We start from the raw sequence: 25,488 nt of genomic DNA on the forward strand, positions 1-25,488 counted from the left end.
TCAAGTTTGAAAGTGATTTTGATTTTAGCAAATTATTTTATAGAATTCTTGTTTATTTATATGATTTAGAAGAAAATAATTGATATTGTTCTAAATGATTTGGGAAATAATAACTTATACTCTAAATCAATTTGGATTTGCACCAGAATCTTATTGAGAGATCTATTAGAGATCAGAAATGTCGAAGAAAGAACAAGTTGTTTATTTGTTCCTTCACACATCGATCGGAAAATAAAGAAATAGTTAATGCAAGGAAACGATGTGCATATTTGAGATAATAAGATCATGTTTGTTTTGCTAATTTTATGAACTTTTGTAAATTTTTTTAAATGTATTATTTATTAGATTTTGTAAAAACAAAGAGAAAATTTTGAATAACGTTTTTAAAATATATTTGTATTGGAGATTATGAAAGTGGATGATGATAGACTTGAAAAGTAGTTTAAATGTATTTTTTTTTATATATATATTTTTGTAAAAAATATTTTAATTTTTGAGTTTGAGTAATAATGAGTAATGATTGAATGAAAAGTTAAAATTGTATATTTTTAAGATTTGAAGATGTTTGGTTTGATTTTAAACAAATTTCGAAGAAGAAAAACAATGAACAGAGTCAACACACCAAGAAAGACCTTAATATACATAATACACTCATGCATGGTTGATGCTGCAACCATGTATGTAGTATGTTTGCAATTCAGTCTCAAAGACATGAGCGCAGCCATTTCATGCAGCTTGCTTCATTACCTAATTAGTAAGCAACAAAGCTTAAACCTACGTCTAATAGACGATTTCGATCTCTCTCAAACTGCATTCGCCATGCAGTGTAATTATCAGTGACCCGTTGTTAGCCATAGCGTTGTAGTTGAAATATTGCTCTTTTGCGTCCACAGAACAAAACCTTGGTTTTTTGTTGGAATAGGCTCCAAAACGTCCACATCCTCGTACTTGGACCTTCACCATGCATGCAGAATCACCAGCATTATTGAATTCTAAAGCTTCAAGGGCTCCTCCAGAGTTGTACAAATCAAGCAATCCAATTGGAGCAAATTAAATCTCTTGACCAAAGACCTGTTGCATGCGTAGCACTCTTTTAGTACACTTTTGTAAACGCACGGCTGAAAAATAATTTCAATTTTAAACGAGAGAAAAGGAAAATGTAGCTGAGATGGTGTTGACTGACCGAGAGATGGTGAAGACTTCACTCTTCAGAATTCCCAGGGAAACTTCAAAACTTTCATTTTTTGGCATTATAGAGAGTGATCCTGCAGCACATGATGATAATTTTCAAGTTTTGAGTTGAGCAGAATTTGGTGTGTGCAGACATTGACATTCAGAAAAGGATGGCTTTGAAAGGCTATACAGTACTTAACCCGAATTGAATGCATATAATGCACAATCTCCACTCCAACTTTCACCTCCAACCACTTCCAGAAACTCAACATCCAAGGGGCTGACACTGCCTGCAAGAATAAGTGCAGATCCTTGGGGTGGTAGATCTTGAGAACCAGCTACAGGTGGCCACTTTCCTGATCTTTGGCAATTGAAAACACCAATAACCCCTGATAACTTATTCAAGTTTCAAATCTTGAGAAGACTGCAAACGAGTCATTGTGTGAACAGTAATAACATTGAGAATATTAATTCTCTCTTTAAAGTGTTCAAATAAAAATTGTCTTGTATTAGAGTGACTATCTCACCTCTTCCCATCAATGACTGGGTCGTTGAATAAACAGTCACGAGTAGGTCGCCCCGCATATCTAGCTCTAAGGATAGAGCCACCAGGCAGAACAAGCTTTTTGATGACATTGAAATTATGACTGCCTGGCTTGTCACTGCAAGTCTTAGATAGAAAGAAACTCAGAAACCAATAGATATTTCTTCAATGTATGGTGATTACTTCTAATGAGACACTGTAATTAGTATCTTCGTTTGGCTGACCTTACATATACAGCACATCCACCCAATGCTCTTGCTGAGCCGTGGAACTCAGCTGTGTAATGGTCGCTCTGAAATGTAAAAAGGACACTTAAAACATGTCCCAATCTGGTACGACAACCTCCCCAAAAGAAGACTGTTGAATGCTACAGCAGCAATATGTAGGGTCTGAAATGCAGGCTCATTTGGTATGAAATCCTCAGACACTCTAGCAGAAGCACTTCTCTTTGAGCTGAAATTGAAAAGCTTTCTCATTCAAAAATCATTGCTAATTCTGATTTATTTTTCAAGCCAAGACTAGGCAAACCTGAATAGATAGTCGTTACTCATACTCATGGAGCAGATCAGGTTATTGCTTTTGAAGTTCCTTGCAACAGATTCCTCAAGAGCTTCTTGATAAAGTCTCATCAATGCAACCCGGCCCCCATAACCAACAACAATGGTTTCCACTACATTCTGAACATCCACCTTGACTCCATCAATACCACAGCTCGAAAGGTAGCTATGTAGATCGTTGTAAAAATGGTGAATCTTTGAGGGAATAATAAATTGAATCCCACTTCTCTCCATCCGGTCTATGGTAACACAAATAAGATGGCTTAGATTACCAGGGGACTGAACAGGATATGCTATCTTGGGGTTGTAGTTTTGCATTACTTTGGATGTTGGAAATATTCCACCCCAACAACCAATTAAAGCTTGCCATATGTATACCAACCTGCATATTTACTAATTCTCTTCAGAAAAATCGTGCACTTATTGAGAAGAAATACTGATCACATTCCAAATTTTCTTCGAAATCTACTAATCTGAACATGAACCTAGATATTTGGATAAATTGGGATGACAACTGATTAGCAAAGTGCTGCAAAATCTCACAAGATTATCAAAGAGGAATTGTTTTATGTAAAAAAAGTCTCACTTTGTGTCTTCACCATATTGTAAACCGTTTTCATATGATGTGTTCTGCCATCCATCATCGATGAACACACACTTTGGCGAGCAGCCTCCTTCTGAAAAACTGCATACAAATGGGAAAAGATGTGGAGTTTTAAATTTGCCAAGATGGTTCAAGTTCGACCAAGGCACCTCATTTATTGTCATTCTACCTTTTTAAGATCCTGTTCAATTCCTTGTGCACTGACATTACCGTAAACTGCATCCCAGGTGTTCCATCCAAACCAATCCAAATGTGCCGGGAGCTAACAATTGAAACGACAGTGTGTTTAGTGTTTAGAATACAGTCACCATGAAAATGGCGATATCTGGTTTCCTTACCTTCTTGTTCTCTATGTGACTGAATGTACCTTTGTGCTTCTCCAATATCCTGTTCATCCACAAGCAGTATATGAAAGTAATAACGAGTCACCACATGCCAGAAACTATTAGAAATGAAAAGTAATCGAACCATACTTTATAGAGTCTTTAATTAGTGCAAATGGGTTGTCCCCTGAATTTAGAAAAATTGCTTCTGTTACTTGGGAGGTTTGAACATCAGGATCACCTGTGGCAGTGAACAGTCAAGAACAAGGAAAATGAAACAGAATCACAAGTAGAAAATGAAAGTTACCAAAAGTGCAAACCCACCACTTTCAACGCAAAACTCGAGCTCTTTTATATGCCTTGTAAACTAGTCCGGAATAGTCCATCCAACACTGGTAAAATCAAAATGTAGAAGGTGTTCACAGTAGTTGGCTAAGAATCTTCATCACGGGTGCTGGATTCATCTCTTTCTTCCAATAGAAGAAATTGAGTTTCTATTGGAACATCGCAACCTAACGTTCCAAAACAAGGGATCATCCTCCAGATTTTGTATCTGAAGAGACATGTTAACCTGAATCCCCTGCAGTTGTCGCAGCATCAGGTCAAAAGTTTGAGACACAGAAACATAATCTAATTAAAACCCAAAAGGAAAAAAAAAGATTTTTTTTTTTTTTTTTTGGGTTAGGAAAAATACTATTCTTTGATCCTAAATTTTGTCATTTAAGGTTAGTTTCAATTCGAATATGAGATGAAATAATTTTAAATGAAAGATGAAAGTTAAAAAAAATATTGTTAGAATATTATTTTTTAATACTATTATTATTTTGAGATTTGAAAAAATTGAATTGTTTATTATATTTTATGTAAAATTTTGAAAAAGTTGTAATAATGTGATGAGATGAAATGAAATGAAATACTTTTTAAATCCAAACAGGTCTTAAGTGGTTGTTATTTAGGTGGCCGTTTCCACATAAAATAATTTAAGATGTGCTGCATTAACTAATGTAATTAAAAATGATAAAATTTAAGACAAAAAATAACATTGCTAAATTATTTATGTTTTTCTTTTTAATGTAGTTAGAGAGAAGCATGCCGAACGACATTAAACAATTAATAGCGATATGTCAGCACTAAAAGATATCATTAATTACCGCAGACGATATAGTATTTTCAATGTTTTTTTCTACAATTTCCTACTTCCTCGACAAAATTTGCTAAGCCATCTTTTCTTAAGTAAAATCCCACGTAGTAGGACTAGTAATTGAAGAGTTAAATAACTTCCCATTCTTTAAGGATTATTGATGTAACGCCATTGAACTCAAAAATTTCAAGCTGTTTAAGCAGTAAAATGGTGTCCCATTAATCTCTCCCTTGAATCGGAGATCACTAATTCTAGTATTATTTATCTTTTCTAATCACAACACCTAGCTAGAACATGCATGCTCGTCACTACGTACTGTCTGTTGATCTGTCCATTATTTCACGCAGAACAAAAGTAGTAATGTAACAGCGAAGACTAAAATGGAAGATGATGATACCCACTCGAGAACTCCAAGAGAGAAAACATGAATAGAGCTGGACTTGGCTGAAACTGCTCCAATGAAAGCTGCAGTTTCAGTTTGTGCGGATTTAATGGTGACAATGGGCGGAACATCAGTGAGTACAGCCTTTTCACGCACCATGAGGCAGCCATCTCTGATGCTAGGCGCCATGTTTATGGTCATCTTTAAGTTGTCTTGGTACTGATCAACAACACAATTCTTGGACGATCAAGTGCAGCCAATGTAAGAGGTTCCAGGTACAAGTGTATATAGAGATTTCAGCTGAATTTAGATGAACACCGCACCGAATGAGCATGCTTCCTGTCTGATTATGAGGAATTGTCGTTTAGTCAACCGAGATTATTTCAGATTTGTCACTGCAAGAGATCATGTATAAAGATGTTTGATAAACACGATAGATGGTTGAAATCCTCCTTGCCATATGAGGAGATAACTCTTCATTATATATACACGATAATTACAGTTGTAAACTCCTATATAATAGGAAAGAATCAAATACAAATAATGAGTATATTCCTACAGCTATACGAGTGGATATTATGCTAACAGAAAAGGAAGGTAGCACGTAGCGGATATTATGCTAACAGAAAAGTAAGGCAGCACGTATCATGGAGAATTTGATTATCCTTTATTACCCCCTGCAAGGTGAGCGTGGCAGAAGGGATAACGTTGAGCTTGCTTCGAAAGAGAAAAAACTGCAGCTTGGTAACTCCTTTGGTCAACGAATCAGCGAGCAACATATGTGAAGGAACAAAATCAATTTTCAAAGTGCCATTATCAACAAGTTCATAAACAAAATGGTAGTCGTTCGCAATATGTTTGGACAGAGGACGAGTAACCGGATTGACTGCCATAAAAATTGCACTTTGATTGTCGCAAAGAATTTTAGGTGGCATTGAGAGTGTAACACGAAGGTCCCGAAGCAATTGAATAATCCATGCAATATCAGCAATAGCAATATCTAAGGAGCAATATTCTGCTTCTACACTTGAACGAGAGACAGTGCTTTGTTTCTTAGAAGACCAAGAGATTAAATTAGCACCAAAAAAGATAGCATAGCTGGTAGTAGAACGATGTGTATCAAGACATCCAGCACAATCCGCATCAGAATAGCCAAGAAGATCACGAGTGGACTGTTTATGAAGTTGAAGACCATGATAAGCAGTGCCTTTAGCATAGCGCAAAATATGCTTGAGAGCACGAAAATGATCCTCGGTGGGAGCATGCATGAACTGGCAAATGGAATTGACACTGAAGGACAGATTAGGCCTGGTGATAGTTAGGTATTGAAGAGCACCGGCAAGAGAACGAAACAGAGTAGGTCGGAGAATAGCGCCCTTTCGACTGATAGATGCTGACCAATAACAAAAGGTGTAGAAATAGGCTTGGCATCAATCATTGAAGCACGTTGCAAGAGATCAAGAGCATACTTCGTTTGACTGAGAAATAGACCCTTCTCATTAGCTTGGACTTCAACTCTGAGAAAATAATAAAGAGCACCCAAATCCTTCATGGAGAATTCGTTGGAAAGTCGAGTAATAAAGGTGTGAACTAGAGAAGGAGTACTTCCAGTGATGACCATGTCATCAACATAAAAAAGGAAGTAAATAGTGCCAAGTGAGGAGTGATAGACAAACAACGAAGAATCAGCTTGACTAGAATGAAAGCCAAGTTTGAGCAAAAAAATGAGCTAAATCGATGAAACCAAGCTCGATGAGTTTGTTTTAAGCCATAAAGAGCACGTTTTAGGTGACAAACATGCCGAGGCAACTGTGGATCAGTGTAGCCAGGCGGTTGTTCCATGTACACCTCTTCGTTGAGAAAGCCATGAAGAAATGCATTTTTAACATCTAGCTGATGTAAATGCCATCCAAAAGTAACAGCCAAGGATAAAATGATTCTGACTGTAGCAGGACACACCACAGGGCTAAAGGTGTCACCAAAGTCAAGACTATGAACTTGAGAAAATCCTTGAGCCACAAGATGTGCCTTATGACGCTCAATAGACCCATTAGAGTGAAGCTTTGTTTTGAAAATCCAACGACAGCCAACCATATTATGATGCTGAGGACAAGTACAAGAACCAACGTATCATTTTTCTTCAGTGCGTGAATTTCATCATCCATAGCAGAGAGCCATTTAGGGTGCTTTGCAGTAGACTTGAAGCCCCGTCGCTCTTTAAGATCAAGAAGAGCTTGAAACAACTGAGAAGAAAATGAGATATTCATAACATGATACAACCGTGGTATTAATATACCAGCTTTCCCTCTAGTAATCATCGGATGGCTGGAAATGGTCACACGAGGAGAGGACGAAATGGGGGAAGGAGTGGTAGAATCTGGAGTGACAAAATCCAAGAGAGATTCCTCACACTACAAGAAAAAGCCGTTAATGCGGCCAAATAAAATTGCAGAGAGCTAAAATTGGACGGCAAAGTAGAATTTTCACTATAGCCGTGTTTTTCTTGTGGAGAGCGAGAGAATCACCGCTACAAAGACTATTTGTGGTGAAAATTGGTCGCCGCAAATACAATAGGCTGACATGGCACGTTATCGATCTTTGACAGAGACGTTTTGGCTATATTTGCGGCGATTACAAATCGCCGCAAAATGTCATGATAAAATCCTTTCGCGGATCCCCTTTCTTTCTTTTTTCCCCCTCTTTTCTTTTCTGTCTCCCCCTCTTTTCTTTTCTTTTCCCCCGGCTCGATACTCACTCTCTATTCTATAAGTTTACTGCTGCCCTTCCCAAGCCGTGCCTGCTGCCGTGCCATCGCCACCTCACCCAGGAGGTGAGTCTCTCAATCCTTCGTTTGTTTCTTTCTCTATCTTTTTCTCTGTGTGTGCACATTTCTCTCTCTCTCTCTCTCTCTCTCGATTCCATCGTCTTATGTGGGGGATCTCGACCGGAGCGTGGATGAGGGGCTGCTACTCAATGAATGGGTCTGTGTTTTTCAGATTTTTCCCTTCCCGTTTTAGGTATATGTATTGCAAGCATTTCATCTGAGCATAGTGCTATTGTCTTCATTTCTGTTTGTTTTGATTTCGTAGATTTGGAGTTCCTGTGTACTGTTTGGGTAAATGGGCGCTCTTTGGGAACTCGATTGTGACAATTCAGGTCTGAATGAAAACTTCTTTGTTCCCTCTCTGTAAGCGTCTCCGGGTTCTTATTGATCACAAGCATCGATTTTGTTGGTAAGGTTTTGCTTCTTCATCTAGCGGGCTTCTTCTTTTCTTTTTCCTCTTTTTCTCATGCAACTGTACTTGATTTTTCTCTCTGGGTTTGGTCTTGGATGTGAATGAAAGAGTGGGTTGATCTTATTTTTCTACAAAATTCGAGTCTTCATCTGGTTTGTGAATTTTGAATGGTCATGTTGTGGGAGGTTTTAGTATATTCAGGTCCATGCCCTTTCTTTTTCCAAATTTTTTATACTTATTTTTTTTCCTATATGTTTTTGAATTCCTCATGGTTATTTGTAGTTGTATCATGATTGATCCTTTTTTGGAGGTTTTTTTTTTATTCAAATAAAATATGGGTCTGAAATATTTTTCTACATCTCTCAAGTTTCTATTTTTTTTTCTTTAAACATTTTGATCTTTGCATGGTCTTTAACAGATTGCTTGGATTTGAACAGAATCTGGCTCCAATAGAGAGTTTTAGAGTCATATTTTGTTTTAGAGTTTTAGAGTCTTTAACAGATTGTTTGTTTTCTCTTGTAATTCGTGTATAATTTTGATGATCTCGAGTCTCTCAATCTCTTGTTTTCACTTTTGTTTGGTATAATTTTGTTTTCTCTCAGACTTGTTCATCCAAGAATCATAAATAAGAGGGACAACTAAGAAAGCATGCAGAACAGATACTTGAGGCATCAACTAATGCAAAGCCAAATTCTACATGATGTTTGCATCTTCAACTTGGATTTTGATTTTTTTTTTCCTTGAAATATAAAATTAGTGCATGGCTTGGATTTTGATGAATACGGTTTTATGCATTTATATTTTTTGGGGGATAATTGTTCTTTGTGGCGAATCCTAATTCGCTACAGATTTTTTTTAATGTTCATCGTTATTTGCGGCGAAGAATACTCGCTGAAAATATTTGTTCTCGGAGAGCTACGCTAGCAGCAAAAATTAAAGCCCTCGCTTGAAAAGTATTATTTCCGATGAATGGTTTTCGCGGAAAAAGATATTCTATATGACGAAATCCAAAGCTCACCGTAATTGATCAACTCAGACGATTTATTCTTGGCCAATTTGCCGCGAATGAATTTCGGACGGGTGAAGTGTTTTGCAGCGAAAAATATGCTTTTTGCGGCGAATACTACTCGTCGCAAAAGGCCAGATTTTTTGTTGTGTCATCAAGAGGAACCTACGGACCAGGAGAAGAAGTCAATGACATGTGTGGAATATCACTACAAGGCAGACACGGTGAATTCTAAAAAGATGGTGAAGGCAAAGAATCTGAAGAACTAATGTTAGAAGAACTAGAAACACATTCCTGACACTCAGAAAAATGAATATAGTCAATGTTAGATGGTAGATTTTGCACAGAATCACCATTATAGGGAAAGATATGTTCATGAAGTTGCAAATGTCGAGAAACATAGACACGATGTGTCTTATGGTCTAAGCACTGAAATCCTTTATGAAGGATAATGTAACCTAAAAAGACATAAGGAGCAGATTTTGGAGACAATTTATTAGGTGAGTAATCTCTCAAATAAGGGAAGCAAAGACACCCAAAAGTACGAAGCATAGAGTAATCGGGTTGCTTACCAAACAGAAGCTCATAAGGTGTTTTGCCAGCAAGAGATGGTGACGGGAGTCGGTTAATGAGAAAGACGGCAGTAAAGAAGGCCTTAACCCATAAGGAAAGTGGCACGCGAGCATGAAACATAAGAGTAAGACCTGTTTATGTGACATGACGATGCTTACGCTCGGCAAGTCCATTCTGACTAGGAGTGTAAGGACATGCCAGGTGAAGATCAATGCCACAAAAATGCATATGAGAGCAAAACTTATTATTAGTAAACTTAGTTCCACCATCACACTGAAATGATTTGATTTTTGTGAAAAATTGCGTCTCAATAAAATGTTGTAAATGGATGAAAGTATCAAAGAAATCGGATTTCTATTTTAAATGGAATATCCAACTAAATCTAGTACAATCATCCATGAAAACCGCATAGTATCTATATCCAGTAAAAGAAGAAACTGGTCACGGACCCCATAGGTCATAGCGTAAACGATTAAAAGGCATGGCACAACGTTCATCATTTAGAGAAAAAGGTAAATGGTCGCTTTTGCCGAGTCTACAACCAACACAAATTTCAGAATCATTGTTCACCAATTTATTACTACAAAAAATAGATCCTAATTTAAAAAGAGAAGCAACAGTACGATAATGTGGATGACCAAGGCGAGCATGCCATAAACGAACAGATACTCACGGTGAAGAAGTAGTGGACACGAAGGCATGATGATGACGATCCAACACGTAGAGACCATTTTCACATCTTCCGACTCCCAATACCACTTTTGTGACCCGATCCTGTATGGTAAAACCAGAGGAAGAGAAGGTAACACAACAATTGTTGTCTTTAGTATGTTGACTAATAGAAATAAGATTTTTTTTAATTCTAGGAACAACTAAGACATTAGATAAAAGAAGACTAGACGGAACAAGAGATGAAATGGAACCAGTGTGAGAGATTGGTAAAGACTGACCATTGCCAACCATGACACGTTCATTACCAGAATAGACAGCCGGTTGATCCACACCCTCGATGTCACTATTCACGTGGGACGTTGCACTAGAGTTAGGGAACCATTCAGAGTCATTCAAATCCTGAATCGAGCACGCAGAAAATGCCTTAGCAAGGTTAGTCGATTGCTTCTTCTTGAGTTTCAGGAAATTCCAGCAACGTTTGGCCAAGTGGCCCTCTTTGTCGCACAACTAACAGTGAATGGAAGAGTTGGATGATGACTTCGAATTCGCAAACGGTGTAGGAGAGGCTGAAGACTGATTCTTCACTTTCTTATGACCAGCCACTTTGGAAGTCTACTGCACAAAATAAGCAAGTTGGAAGATGAATGGAAAACTGACCATTCAAAGATTTCATGGCTTAAAGCTTTCGAAACAATCTCTACAAAGGATGGTGGAGGAAGTTATGACATCATGGTGGTAGAAAAGATCTTGTAGTCGGGTCCCAATGCGCGTAGGTACTAGTGGACTTTATCTGTGTCGTCAGTGGGACGACCAATAGCAGCCAGTTGATCACAAAGACCTTTGAAGGTGCGAGAAAACTCAGTAATGGACTGAGAGCCATAGTGCATCAGCTGGAGTTCATCCTTGAGTTGCAGTTCTCGAGTCTTTGATCGGTGCGAAAATGAGACTTCAAGCACATGCCAGGCCTCATAGGAGTGATGGAAACCCAGTACCTCACTCATAGATTCCTCTGTAAGAAAAGAATAAAGTAAACTGAGCAGTGTCTGATTGGTATGCAGCCAAGAGGTATATGCAGGATTGGACTTTGGGGTGCCATCAGACACAATAATCATGAGAGGAGCCGTGATGCTACCGTCCAAATAACCAAAAAGCAATTGACTAGCTAATAGAGGAACGAACTGAGTTCTTCAAAATAGATAATTGGAGGAGGTTAGTTTAATGGTGAGCATATGCACCATTGTGTTGAGTGGAAGAGTAGGAGGTGAAGAAGACGAATCAGCCATGGTCAGAATTGGAAAAAAGAAAAACCTCCTCATTATATATGAGGAGATAACTCTTCATTATATATACATGATAATTACAGTTATAAACTCCTATATAATAGGAAAGAATCAAATACAAATAATAAGCATATCCCTACAACCATACAAGCGGATATTATGCTAACAAAAAAGGAAGGTTGCACGTAGTGGATATTATGGTAACAGAAAAGTAAGGCAGGACGTATCATGGAGAATTTGATTCTCCTTTATCAATGTACGTTTGTGTGAGTACATGTCCCCCTCTTGAAACTTCAACTCAGGTCCATGAAGCTACATCTCGTGGCAATGCCTCTATATATATAGTGTAGGCTGTGTTTGAATGTTAAACTGAGTTGAGCTATCTATGAATAGTAGTGAGTTGAGATGGTGAAGTGAATTATGTGGGGCCCACCTAAGATGAGTTTAAATGTGTTTGGATGTTAAGATGAATTTAGATGTATTTATAGAAAGTTGAAAAAGATTGTGGGTCCCACGTGTAAAGAGGTATTGAGTTGAAAAATATTGTAAGTCCCACATGTAAAGAGGTTTTGAGTTGAGATGAATTTAGTGATTTCAGAGTTGAGTTTTTGAATGTTAAAAGAGATCTAAATCTGAACCAAACTTAGCTAAGTTGAGTGCAGTCTAACAACCAAACAAGCTAAGATAGGGGCAAGCACCCCTTCCCTGGCCTTCTCTTGACATTAATTAAGTTGTATTTAGATATTGCTTCCGGTGTACACTTTGATTTAGTACTTCTAACATATAGTGTTCTATGCACTTAAGAGTTAGGACCCATGTGGCAACTTTTCCTAAGAATTTTGAGAGGTCTAGGGCTCTAAGGAATGTTCGAAGGCAAGATTTTATTTTATTTTTTGAAAATTTTCTAAAACTATTCTAATATGTTTGGAAAAAAAATTCCCAATACAAACATATATTTTTAATGGATTCTATATTTTGTTAAAACCCTATTGGATAAATTAAAGTTTTTGACACAGTGATGATGGTTTATTAGCTGCCAGTACTGTCACTAATATATATTGGTGATCATATTGTTCCTCCGTTGATCAAAAGTACTGAATACGCATGACAAATATTATTATTTTTCCATAAGATCAAACAAGTAATCATCATATATATTTTATATACGAAGACACATCATGAAGATGGACATCTTAGCTGCATATATATAACACAAAATGTAAATTAGTTTTGCTAATACATTGGTCCTGGATTTTTTGCTATATCTCTTGCAATCACAGGATATTTGAATCCGTAATGATGGTATTCCTCCAGTCTCCCACCACATCTGAAAGGAGTAGTGGGATTGACCTGCATGAACAGATAGTTTCCAGCAAATAAATCACCCATGTGAGCCTGCCCATTCTTTAACCTCTTCAAAATCTTGCTCCATGAAACCTTAAACCTAGTGAAGAACCTCTTTCTTTTTCTCAAGAACTTCCTCAAGCCGGGAATTCGAACCTTTGTTCTCCTTCTCCTCCCAACAAACCTTCTGATCTTGGACCAGCTGCTTATCTTCCTGATCAAATCTCTCTGATCTTCTGGTTCTTCATCACACACACCACCATCTTCATTTCTCAGTCTGTAGTAGGAATATTGCTTGTTTGAAGCCATCTCAAAGCTGGTTAAAATAAATAAATAAATAATACAAGGAATCGAAAGTCTTCAGACCCCCTTGATCAGGCTTGAAGATATTCTTTAAGATCAAAAGAAAAGCTACCACGCTTATCGTTCACAAACTCCTCTTGCGAGCTGGCTTTCGCTAATTTAGTGGGGAAAAGTGGAGAAACTAGTTGAGTGCAATTAATGAAACGGTGGAAGCTTGAAATTTTTTGTAATGCCTGTTGCTGATAATCGAGGCCACCCTTTTTTTGGCCATCACCATCAAGGCATGCATCACCTAATTACGAGCAAAGAGCTAGCTAGTCTGCAATTAAATCGGAGATATATCTTGATCTGTATATGAGGATGCGTGGCAAAGGTTTCCTTCATAGAATTTACTAGTCTTTTCTCTTTTGGGTACCTCATTTAATATTAGAGACTTTATAGCCCTTTTATCACATGGTTGTGTCTAGCTAGTACATGACATTGATATGGATTGTGGTCATTGAAACTTGTATGGGACCAATTTTAGAGTTCGAAAATCTGTGGTTTACAACTACAATATATATTAAATATATAAAGGAATTTGCATGTTGTGAAAACCTCTTGATGATTTCGAGGGCACTCTGGATCGCATTAATTCCTATCAAGTACTAGATAAAATTGGTGGAAAAAAAAAAAAATATATATATATATATATATATAGCTGCGCTGATATCCGAGAAATGAAATTCGCAGTCCTAGGAAATTCACCGCGTACTCCCCGTATACTTAATTTTACAAAAGTTAATAAATATAAAATTTACATGAAAAAAATTATTTTTTAATAATGAATCTTTTTTTTTTTTTTTTTAAAGAGGACGCGCAAAATTTACACACCCTCAAATTATATCTAAGGTGACTGTTATAATCTTATGTGATTTATGGTATTGTGGTGAAAGTATTTTAGAGGATTTTAATTAGATTCCGCCTTTAGCACATTAATTGTTTGCATGTGTTTTTCCTGCATCAGTCGAATTAAATTGATCAAATGAAATAAATTTGTCAGGTACTAATTAAAGAACCGGGCATGCATATATATATATAGGGGGTGGTTCCCTGTCGTTTATGCTAATTATTGTACGCAGATTAATGTACCATAAAGTTAGAGTAGTTTTGAGTTTGGATTTATATTTAATGTATGATTGAAGTAATTAATTTGGCGTACGATTTTGCAAAGGTTCTCTTCAATGAGTCTCTCTCCAGCTCCTCCCTCAGTGAGCTTCTCCTCTCTTAGTAGTCTTCTCTTCCTATCATCAAATACCCACCTTCTCAATACCTTCAAAATCTCACTCCTCTTAGTTTCACCCTACTCCCCCTAATCATGTCTTCCATCCCAATCGAGATTGACAAACTCATCCAGCAAGCCAAAGCCCTTTCATGGAGTGATCTTAACCTGGAACTAGAAGCTAGTGCAGTAATGCATTTCTCAAACCTAACTCTAGTAGGAAAGCTCATCTCCTCGAAGCCCTTGAATAAACATACCTTCCACTCAACCATAAAAAGTTGTTTGGAGCTTTGTATTAGGGCTTATCATAGAAGACATTGATGTCGACACTTTTCTTTTCACGTTCCCAACACAGCAAGAAAGAGAGAGTTTTAGACAGCCGGCCATGGAACTTCAAGGGCTTCCACTTGGTGTTAAGACAATGGCCACTAGGACTAAGTATCCATGAAGTTGCTCTTAACCACTTTGTATTTTGGTTACAAGTCCACGGCCTACCACTAGAGATGCTATCAAACCAAAATGCAGAAAAGATTGGAAGCGTACTAGGTAATGTCATATCGATAAAGCTTCAATCTTTGGAATGGCGCTCAGGCAATACCTTAGAATCAGAGTTGAGCTCAATATTAATCTCCTTTTCCCTGATGATTTTGACCTAGCCAGGCCAAACAGAGAGCTGAATTTTTTTTTTCTTGAAATATGAGAGGCTTTCTGAATTCCGTTACTCATGTGGGAGATTAGGTCATATATTTCAAGCTTGTCCAAACTACAACTTGCTGCCAGAAAACCTGACCTATGGTCCATGGCTGAGAGCTTATAATCCAACGAGCAGACGTGAAAATCCCTTTGGTCTACAACAACCCCCACACTACCATTAAAGTCAAATGAGGAGTAATGCCTTCACCCTTGGCTCTCTGCCCCTGGTGCGTATTAGAGACCCAACTTATGGGAAGTCCTTTGGAAACTAGACTCAAGCCAGCCACCCAAACAACAAAGGGAAAGAAAAGATGCATGTGGAGGAAAGCACCTTGCTACACAAACCAAAAAATGGGGGTAAATCACTATGCATCTTCTCAAATACTCCATGTGAGGCTCAATGGAACTCAAGTTTTGTCAACCAAGCTCTAATGGCAGTGGAAATTTCAAGGGATTAGATCACACGATGAGGGTGTGATGAGGCAATGATCAATGGAATAGAGGAGGAAAGTCAACACCATTTATTAACAGCACACCTAGTCCCTTCCCATATGTTGAGCCCCCAGCCTTGACCCATCCAACTGTTCGACCCCATGCTCTTTCCTATCCCTTAGAACTGAACCCATCACACCAAGGCCTCCATCTTCTAAACCCCACATTAAAGCAATCACATCATGCTTCCTTCAAAGTAAACCATGGTTCAACTAACCTACTCCATCAGAAACTGGCCCACCCTTTTACAAGCAAATAATAGCCCAGTTTGAGAACATCTCAGGCTCAATATACTATCAACACCTCAGTCCTTATGGCCAATTCTAGAAAGCCTATCTGAAAATACCTTCTAACCTAATAAGCCTAAGAGCCCCGACAAGCCCAATCTGTAGAGGAAGCCTAGTTTAAGTGATATACCTCCCACTCCTCAGGAGCAATAGACCTATAGAACGCTCTCTAGCAACTCCTCCCTCCCCCGACAAAGAGCTGAATTCTCCATGCCCTAAACATAAACGCCTCAATCCCTATGAAACCCCTCCCACTACAAAGAAGAGAGACTTAGCTCACTTAGAGGAAGAGATTCCACAGAAAAGGAGATTATCCTCTCACTTGATAACTAAAGCAATAACCCAAGAAATTATTTTTGAAAACTCTCTCAGTGAGGCAAAATCAATGGAAACAACGAAAATAGATGAAGAACATACATTGGCAAAACTCCTATAGACTGGTGGGAAAAGGAAAAGAGGAGTTGATGGACAACAAAGGAAGGCTAGAAGGTATACGCCATACAACTCCAAGGCAGCAATTGAGAAATGAGGCTACTGAACTGGAATTGTAGAGGAATTGCCCATCCCTCTGCAATGCATAGCTTAAAGGCTCAAATTAGGACTCACCAATCTGATATGGTCTTTGTAGCAGAGACCCTTTTTCCTAATGTAAAAACCTTAGGTGTTGTGAATAGTTTAAGATTTTCATTGTTTTTGTATGTTCCCTCCCAAAATAAATGGGGAGGTCTGTTATGTATGTGGCATCCTGGTATGGATGCAGAACCTATTTATATCTCCACTAATATTATGACTTTTTTTATGTACTCGAACCCAGCACATACTTCATGCCTCCTTAATCTTGTGTATTGTCCTGCTCAGCCTTGCCTTTAAACAAATTTCTGGAAACAGCTTAGCACCATTACAGAGGCTTTCCTTGGCCCCATGTTAAGCATATGAGATTTTAACTCTATTCTCCAACAGTCTAAAAATTTTGGAGGGAGACCCTATGCATCTCCATCAAACCCAAATGGCCTTAAGTTATAAATGGAACAAAATGGATTGGCTGACCTAGGCTACTAAGGTCCTAAATTCACTTGGTCTAACAAACGTCATGGCCTTGGTAATATGAGAGAAAGAATTGACAGAGGAATAACAAACTCACAATGGACCCTTTTATTCCTTGATGCCGAGATCAATCGATTTCCAATCCACTCTTCAAATCATTCCCCTCTCATTCTAAATACGTTTGGTACTGGTAGATTCCAAAGTCCTTTTAAATTTGAAGAATTTTGGGTAATGGACCATTCTAGTCTAGCTGTTATCAAAGAAACCTGGAACATTAGCATATCTGGTAATCCTCCTTATGTGCTAACCCAAAAGCTTAAGCTAGTCAAAAAAAGCATTGAAACTTAGGAATGTGAATAACTTTGGTCATATTCAATCACTCATAAAAAATCTAAGTTCTCAACTCACCCATCTTCAATCACAAAATCCTACTGATAATTTCTCTCATTTAAAGGAACAAGTAAGTCTTTGCCTAAATGAACAACTTAAGAAGGAGGAAATGCTTTGGCGCCAAAAATCTAGACTACAATGGCTAACCACAACTGACCTGAACATGAAATTTTTTCACATGTCCTCTACCATGAGAAGGAGGAGGAATGACATTGAATGTCTCTAGAACCATTCCAATCATTGGGTCAATAATCCTCAAGAAATCCAAAGCATGCTCTTAGAGCATTTCCAGAGCATCTATCAATCTTCAAATCCCTCATTCCCTTTTGATCTGGAACATCTCTTCCCTTTTAAGATTTCTGAACTGGATAATGAGTTATTGTGTAGCATACCATTAGAAGAGGAAATCCTCTCAACCATCAAATAAATTTCCTCTTCAAAATCCCCAAGACCATATGGTTTCATTAGATTCTTTTATAAACACTATTGGGAAGTCATAAAATCTTATACGATTGCTGCCATAATAAACTTCTTCACTCATGGGCAGTTGTTAAAGGAACTGAACCATACCCATATAGTTCTAGTCCCTAAAACTCCCAACAAATTCCATCAATACAGATCAATCAGTCTCTCTAATGTTTACTACAGAATCATAGCAAAAATTTTGGCTAACAAGCTAAAAGTGGTCCTTCACAAGTTCATACTCCCCACCAGTTTGCCTTTGTACTTGTGAAAGACATTTAGGAAAATACTATAATAGCTCATGAATATTTCATCTCCTAAAAAAGAAAAGAGGAAGGAAAGGCCTTTTGGCTATAAAAATTGACATGGAAAAGACCTTTGACTTTATGGAATGTAAATTTCTTCTTGTCTTAGTTTCCATTCTACCTGGATAAACTGGATTAGTGAGTGCATCTCCTCAGCTTCATTTTCCATAGTCATCAACGAGAAACCCTATGGTCTTTTCCACCCATTTAGTAGAATAAGACAAGGTGATCTTCTCTCTCTATTCCTTTTCATTATAGGCAATGAAGTCCTGTCTCGTTTAATCTCAAGAGAAGAACTTCAAGGGCACATAAAAGGGATAAAAATTAGCAAAGAGGATCCTCCACTCACCCATCTATTTTTTGTTGATTCTAATCCTCTTTGGGTCTGCTTATACTCGAAATGCTCAATCCTTTAAGGACTGCTTGGAAACATACTCCTCTTGGTTTGGACAAGTTATTAATTCAAGAAAATCATCAATTCAATTTAGCAAAAATTCTACCAATTCCTCAATCCAAGAAGTGAGAAACATTCTTAGCTTCAAAATCTCATCTTCCAAAATCAAATATCTTAGCCTCCCCTTCAGTTTTGATGCTTCCAGAAATTTCACCTTTAAAGAAATATTGGAGAGAATACACAGTCTAAACTCATGTCTTAAGCAGGAAGCACCACTCTTATAAGATCTATAGCTGGTTTTATCCCATTCTATACAATGTCTAGTCTTTGCATACCAAAAAATATCTCGAAGGATATTATTGATAGAGCGTTCATGAGATTCTGGTGGAGCTTTGATCCAAAAAATTTCCATAACTTAACCCCAAAATCTTGGAACTCTATCTGCAAATCCAAATCAATGGGAGGTCTTGGGTTAAGATTGACTTCCCAGTTTAATAAAGCCTTGCTTAGTAAACTGGGTTGGCACCTTATTAGTGATGCTTCCAGTAAATGGAAGACAATCCTCTATTCAAAATGTCTCAAGAATTCCTCATGGCTAGCAGTCTCTCCCAAGCAAATTGATTTCAAATTTTGGAAAGGTCTCCTGAAACAAAGAGAGATTATTGCATACAGTCTCTGCATTCAAATCAATAATAGTTATAATACTAAAGTCTGGATAGATCCCTAGATTCCCTCACTGTATCTTCCTATCCCCAGCCTACTCTCACCACTCATTCCTCAAAATTCTCGGCTAAGAGTCTCTGAGCTTACTCTTGAGAAACCTAGAAGGTAGAACTCACTTTTCTTGCAGGCCTTATTCTCTCATGAAACTACTAATGAAATTGAGAAAATTTATTTCGCCCAATATCAATTTCATAATACAAGGGACACTTTCAAATGGACACACCACTCTAAAAAAAAATATCATTCAAAATTGCCTATGCAGCAATCTCAATTCAATCCAATATGGCTAACTCTCATCATCCAACCTCTATGTGGAAAAAGCTTTGGTCCCTTAAAATTCAGGATCGCCTCAAACTCTTCCTTTGGAAGGTGCTTAACTACATTTTTCCTACAAGAGGCCTCCTTAAATCCTATATCTCACTCAATGATGACCAAGTTTGTTGTCCTATGTGTAAATTGGAAAAAGAAACAATCTCCCACATTTTCCTAAATTGTCCTTGCTCTAGGATTATTTGGAGGCAATCTCTCTGGCCCTTAATGTCACCACAATTGTAGGGCACAATATTATTGACTGGATAAAAACCATCCTAAACCCTGCAACCTCTTTAAACCTTAAGGCCCTTGAAGCTCACAAATCTCAAGTTTTTGCAGTGTTAGCTATGGACAACCTTTAATTTTGTAGGAACCAAATAACTCATGAGATATCAACCATTACCATTGATAAGTTCATCCACAAAGTACTCATTTCTTACAAAGATCACTGTAATGCTTGGGATTGGAAAATCTCAACCAATAATCTCAGCTGGACACCCCCTCCCCCAGACCACTTTTCAATTGCCTTTGATGTTGCAGTTAAAGCACAAGGCAGCACCTCTGTTGCCATTTGCAGAACCCAACATGGATCTCCTAAATTTTTTATTTCTAGATTTACAAGTAGTAGCAACCTGAACCTAGAAGAAGCATGGGCAGCACTCATTGGCATCCAAGAAGTACATGCATAACATTTTAAAGAGATAATTCTTGAGGTAGACTCTCAAATAGTCATCTCTGCTTTGAATGGTCCCCAACAAATTTCAGACTGGTCAATAGAAGGTATAACTCGAGATGCATAATTCTTGCTCCAAAATTTTGAAAGCTGGTGAGCCAACAACTTACATCAATCTCAGAACTGATGTGCGCATTCTATTGTGCAATGGGTAGCTTCAAAGAATTTGTATGGAAACAACCCTTTGATAGAAATACCATAGTGTTTGCTAGAGTTTCATAGTGGGAAGGATCCCCCAATATAATTTTTGTATATATCAGACTCAGTTTGTAAGTATTGTCTTATGTTTTAATGAAGATCACTATTTGCCAAGAAAAAAAAAATCAATTTGGGCATACCGAGGGTTCTAACTTGCATGCCCCACTTAATTCAGCTGATGTACTTTGGCAGCTTCAAATCTTCTTAAAGTCAATGATTATAATTTTTTAGTCAAAACATTTTCACACCCCAGCCAGCACAACTCATTAATTAGTTGTCTAGTCGGAAGCCCAACCCTATGTCACATATTTGAATTTGATTTGTATGATTTAAAATTTAAAATTTTTCTTATTAATCAAATCATTATTTATTCTCTATATTGACTTGCATATAAAATATTTCGTAATATAAGAATTGCTTCAAAAAGCCCCGTGAATAAGAATTTAGTAACTATTTTGAAGATATGTTTTCCATGGCAAAGGTATTAATGGTTATTTGTGACTGAAAGGACCATCCGTGGCCTCAGCCAGGCCTAGAGTTTTGATTTTCAAATTCGACATGCAAATGGTCAAAGAGAAATATATATAAAAGTCCCAAATGCACAAATTTCTTTTATAAAAAAATAGATTTTACTATAGAAAAGTGTGAAAAACTTATTTTTTCTTGAAGAGACTATACTTTTACATAATACTTGTACATTACGTGAGCCTTTTCAAAATAAAATGTTTGGAGATTAATGAGATGGAATGAAAATTTTGTAAATAATAATAAAATTATTTGTGAATAGTAGTGAAAAGGAAATTGTTTGTGAATAATAGTAAAATTATTTGAGTTAAGATATTTTGGTTTTGGAAAATGAAAGAAAAAAAAAGTTGAATAAAAATATTAATATAAAGTTAAAATATTGTTATAATATTATTTTTGTTTTGAAATTTGAAAAATGTTTAATTTTTCTATGTTTTGTTTGGATGTTTGGAAAAATTGTAATGAGTAGGTAATGATTAGATAAAAAAGTTAAAAATTTAAATTTGAAAAATGTTTGGATTTGAATGATCATGTTTAGGAAGAATATTATGAGAAATCTTGAAATGAGATGGTTTGTATTCTCAAACAAGTTCTAAATCTTGTTCATTATTACAAACTAGTATTATTAATACAAGTCGATGCGAAACTATATCACTTATCGTAAGACTTGATAAAATTTTAAAAGGTAGAGATAGGATTTTTAGGTTAGCTAGTATGGAAGGCTTAACATGATTAGCGGTTTGTTGAGTCAAATAAAAAGCGTTACAAATAGATATTTAGTTTGATTACAAGTGGAAATAAATACTTTTGGAAGGAAAACTTGAGTCAAATAAAAGCACAAAACGATCCGCATATGCATGGTAGCATGCATTAATGCTAATTAATTTGGGTAAAAAATCATACTAGCTAGCTAGTAGCATTTTTTGGTTGGGGTAATTTATGCTATGCCCAATTAATGTGATCTTTTGTCATAACATCAATTAATGTAAGTTTGATTATCACGAATCATCCTCCATTCCTAATCTTCTAGCTGGGGAGGGATAGGGATCTCAAATTGATCTTAATTTTAAGTGTCTGTGAACCTCACCCATTGAGATATGCTAGGAATTCCTCCATTCACTACAGTGAGCATGAAATAACCAGGGGGTGCAACATTCGGAGATGGAGGTGCCTCCACAATCGCATCCATCCTTCCATCTTTAGCCCTCACCATGCTCCTACACTTCAGCTTTAGCATCCTCTGGTTCATTGAGATGGAATGTGTTGTGACGGGTGGTGCATAAACATTGAACTCCACTCCATTGCTTGGCTTCGTTCCCAACGAAAACCCAACTCTAAACTCTCTTCCATATTTAACACCATCCTCACCGTGATCTCCATAGTGTATTGTCACGTTGATCGGCCTGTAATTATGATATTCCCGACCCATGTACTGGGGAACAAATGCTTGTAACCTAAGCTCAGTTGGGTAGGCCACGTTTCTGGAAGCGTACCTGTTGTTAGGGTTACTTCCACCAACTAAGATTCTTCCATCAGGTAAAACAATGGCGGTTGAGTGATACATTCTGGCTATTTTGGTGGACTTTAGGACTGAGAATCTTCTGCCTAGTCTTGAGTTTGGTTTGTAGAGGTAAGGTTGGAGAGAAGCATTCCTTGCATTGTTGGATCCACCGCAACCACTCTGTGCTCCATTGATGATCAAGATATCTCCAGTGGGGAGGATCAGCATGTCGTTTAGGAGACGGGGTCCAGGCATATTTTCCATGTTCCACTTGTGTTTGTTCCCTGTGATCACCATTCTTCCACAAGAGCTCAGCCCTTCCAAGTATCTTCCTTCACCAGCTGCTTTGTAAGCTCCTGAAGCTGCACCTCCACACACCATTACTTCCACCTTCTGGAAATCGTCTCTGTGGTCTAATGGAAGAATCACCGAGGATCCAGAGCTCGGGTAGTTCCTCGACCCGGCCCCGGGAATCTGAGGGAAGGTCTTGACCACCCTATTTCTTCTAAGATTGAAAAGGATAGAATCCCGGTTTGCAAAAATGAACAGATTGCCATCAGAAGAAAGATGAAGGAAGGGGTAGAGGTTGTTCCCACCTGTACTATCAGGATCATAAGTCTGGTGCAAGAAAGGAAGATCAAAAGCTCCTTCTCCATCTGACCTTTTTGGTACAAATTCATATGTAAAAACTCTTGTTCCACCCAAGACAATGACCCTGTCATGCCCAGGGAGTCTCTGATTCGAAGCATACCAGCGCTCATTGGATAATCTTCTCCTCGATTCTTTCCAATCACATTTCCTATCCTGGCATGGCCTAAAGTATCGGATACTTCGAGAACCATGACCAAATCCACCTGTTTGTAGGAGTGTTCCATTGCTCAAGAAAGAACCAGAAGAGCCCCAGGGATCAGTGTAAAGCGTTAGAGGACTAATTTTGTTCTGGAAAATATCGTACTCGACAGTGTGAGCATAGCATGAGGAATCTTGAAAATCATTCTTGGATCGAGTGCACCTTCTCCCGTTGTAACGATGCCGGAGACGGTACCCAGTCGGGCCTGATCCTGTTTGATCAAACATCAAGACAGTGTTCTGGTGTGTCAATGCCATGTGCATTGCCACCACTCCGGTGTTGTTTAGGAGGAGCTGCCATTGGCCCTGGCCCCTAACTGGCGACCCTACAGCCGCAGCACTAAATCCAACATCAGGGATCCATAACAAAAACGCTGCAAGAAGCAAAGATTTGAAAGAAAGAGAGTACTGGTGTTTTTGGTCAGCCATGTGATGGTGATCGAGGGGAATGTGAGAGAGATCACTTTGTTGAACGACGAATGTTGGGGAACAATGCTCTTTTATATACATATATATGAGCTGCGTGTTTTGGGTGAGGCCATTTAAATAAGAAATAGGTGAGAGCCCAAATCCACCAAGGCAGTCATGCACTTAGAGACATGAGTCTTCTATACTCCAGACAGCCTCTTCGTGCTAAAACATTGCGCATTTTTTAAGAAGATCAATCTTGCTGTGATACCGCGGAGAATCTTGCTGTGATAGAAATAGTGGAGGTTTGTTTTAGTAGTGATGGGTTTTTGTGGAATTCAGCCTATTCGGCAATCATGCCATGAATACGAAAAACCAATATTGTAATATTAATAATTCTTGAGTTTTAGCAACTGAATATTTGGATTATGGAATGGATTCACCAAACTTCTCCCTCCCCATGGGTGCAGATCATGGTTTTTGCCTAAGAAGGGGAAAAATACTCCAGTTTCATTAAGAAAAAGCTTTGTTTATGGATACATGAAGAAAAAAGCTCAAAACCAAGGTGCCATAAAAGACCAATGCTTAAAACTGGACAAGACAAAACACATTAGACTCTCAACCGCAAAATTGAAATGACTGACTCAATATTATAAGATGCGATTGGCAAAATTGAAAACCTATAATGCAGGCAGTGAAGTGATTAACACCACCTAATTGGGCTACTCAGGTCTCAACAAACTTCAAGATGCAAGCCAGAAACTGAACTCCTGCCGAGTCAAAATTACAAATACTTTTTGTTTGTATATAACTGTTAAGATATAAAATAATAAAATCTATCTCTTCTATCAGTTTAAGTTTTTGAGACAAATAGTGATTTCACATGATATTAGAGCGGAAGTCCTGAGTTCAAATCCTGACTCTACACTCTATCATATTTAATTAAATATTCCATTTGTTAGGCTTACTCATTGAAGGAAAGTCTGACCCACTAGTAAGTGGGAGTGTTAAAATATAAAATAATAAAATCTATCTTTTTTTATCAGGTTAAACTTTTGAGACAAATGATAATTTTACAAAGAATTAAAAAAAGCTATATGCAGTCGCCTGTTATAAGCGTCGTGCAAACGAAGTCTGATGTGGCAAAAATTCAAAACGCACCGTTTAATTTGACTCCATAAATTCCAGTACTCTATTTTTGTTGGAATCATCTCTTTTGTATTTGAACAAATATTGAGAGCTGGAAATGCAGTCAGGGATGACGACTGCATTGGAGACATTTTTGCGACTCCAATTCTGAAACCCTTAGGACAGTCCAACGAAGTTGCAGACTTGTCAGAGTTGGTGGCTCTCTGGCTCTTACCGTTGCTTTTCGACTTTGGGTTTCTATTCCCAGTGCAACGGTTTTTGCAATCCCAGCTCAAGACCTTCGTGATTGCTTGGGCATCTTTGGCAGGTTTAATAGTTAATCTATTAAGTACATGGCTCGTCGTTTATGTGTGGGATTTTGGGCTTGTCGGTATTATTGTTGCTTTGGACATCTCTTGGTGGGTTTCTCCTCGCATTGTATGGATACTCTATGTTTGGTGGATGTCCTCAAACTTAGACTGGATTCTCTTTTCAAGATTGATTTCTAATTTTTCTGGTAATAATATTAAATTACTTTCATGGTGTGCTTTGTTCTTATTTTCTCCCTTATTTCACACCGATCTGCAAAATTTGGAAGCTGTTTCGGTCAATCCGTAATCTATTTTATAGTTGTTTTTTCTTGTA

The 25,488-nt window shown here is 37.7% G+C and overlaps 1 protein-coding gene and 1 pseudogene across 1 annotated transcript; both read right to left on the reverse strand.

The window, feature by feature from the left end:
• Positions 1 to 620: 620 nt before the first annotated feature.
• Positions 621 to 13,525, reverse strand: LOC121234274 (annotated as a pseudogene).
• An 8,498-nt stretch (positions 13,526 to 22,023) lies between these two features.
• LOC121234547 (aldehyde oxidase GLOX-like) lies at positions 22,024 to 23,736 on the reverse strand. Its single transcript, XM_041130510.1, has one exon. It carries the CDS (start codon positions 23,734 to 23,736, stop codon positions 22,024 to 22,026), a length of 1,713 nt encoding a protein of 570 aa, XP_040986444.1.
• Positions 23,737 to 25,488: the final 1,752 nt, after the last annotated feature.

The sequence above is a fragment of the Juglans microcarpa x Juglans regia genome, chromosome 6D, assembly GCF_004785595.1.
Source record: "Juglans microcarpa x Juglans regia isolate MS1-56 chromosome 6D, Jm3101_v1.0, whole genome shotgun sequence".
NCBI classification, from domain to species: Eukaryota; Viridiplantae; Streptophyta; class Magnoliopsida; order Fagales; family Juglandaceae; genus Juglans; species Juglans microcarpa x Juglans regia.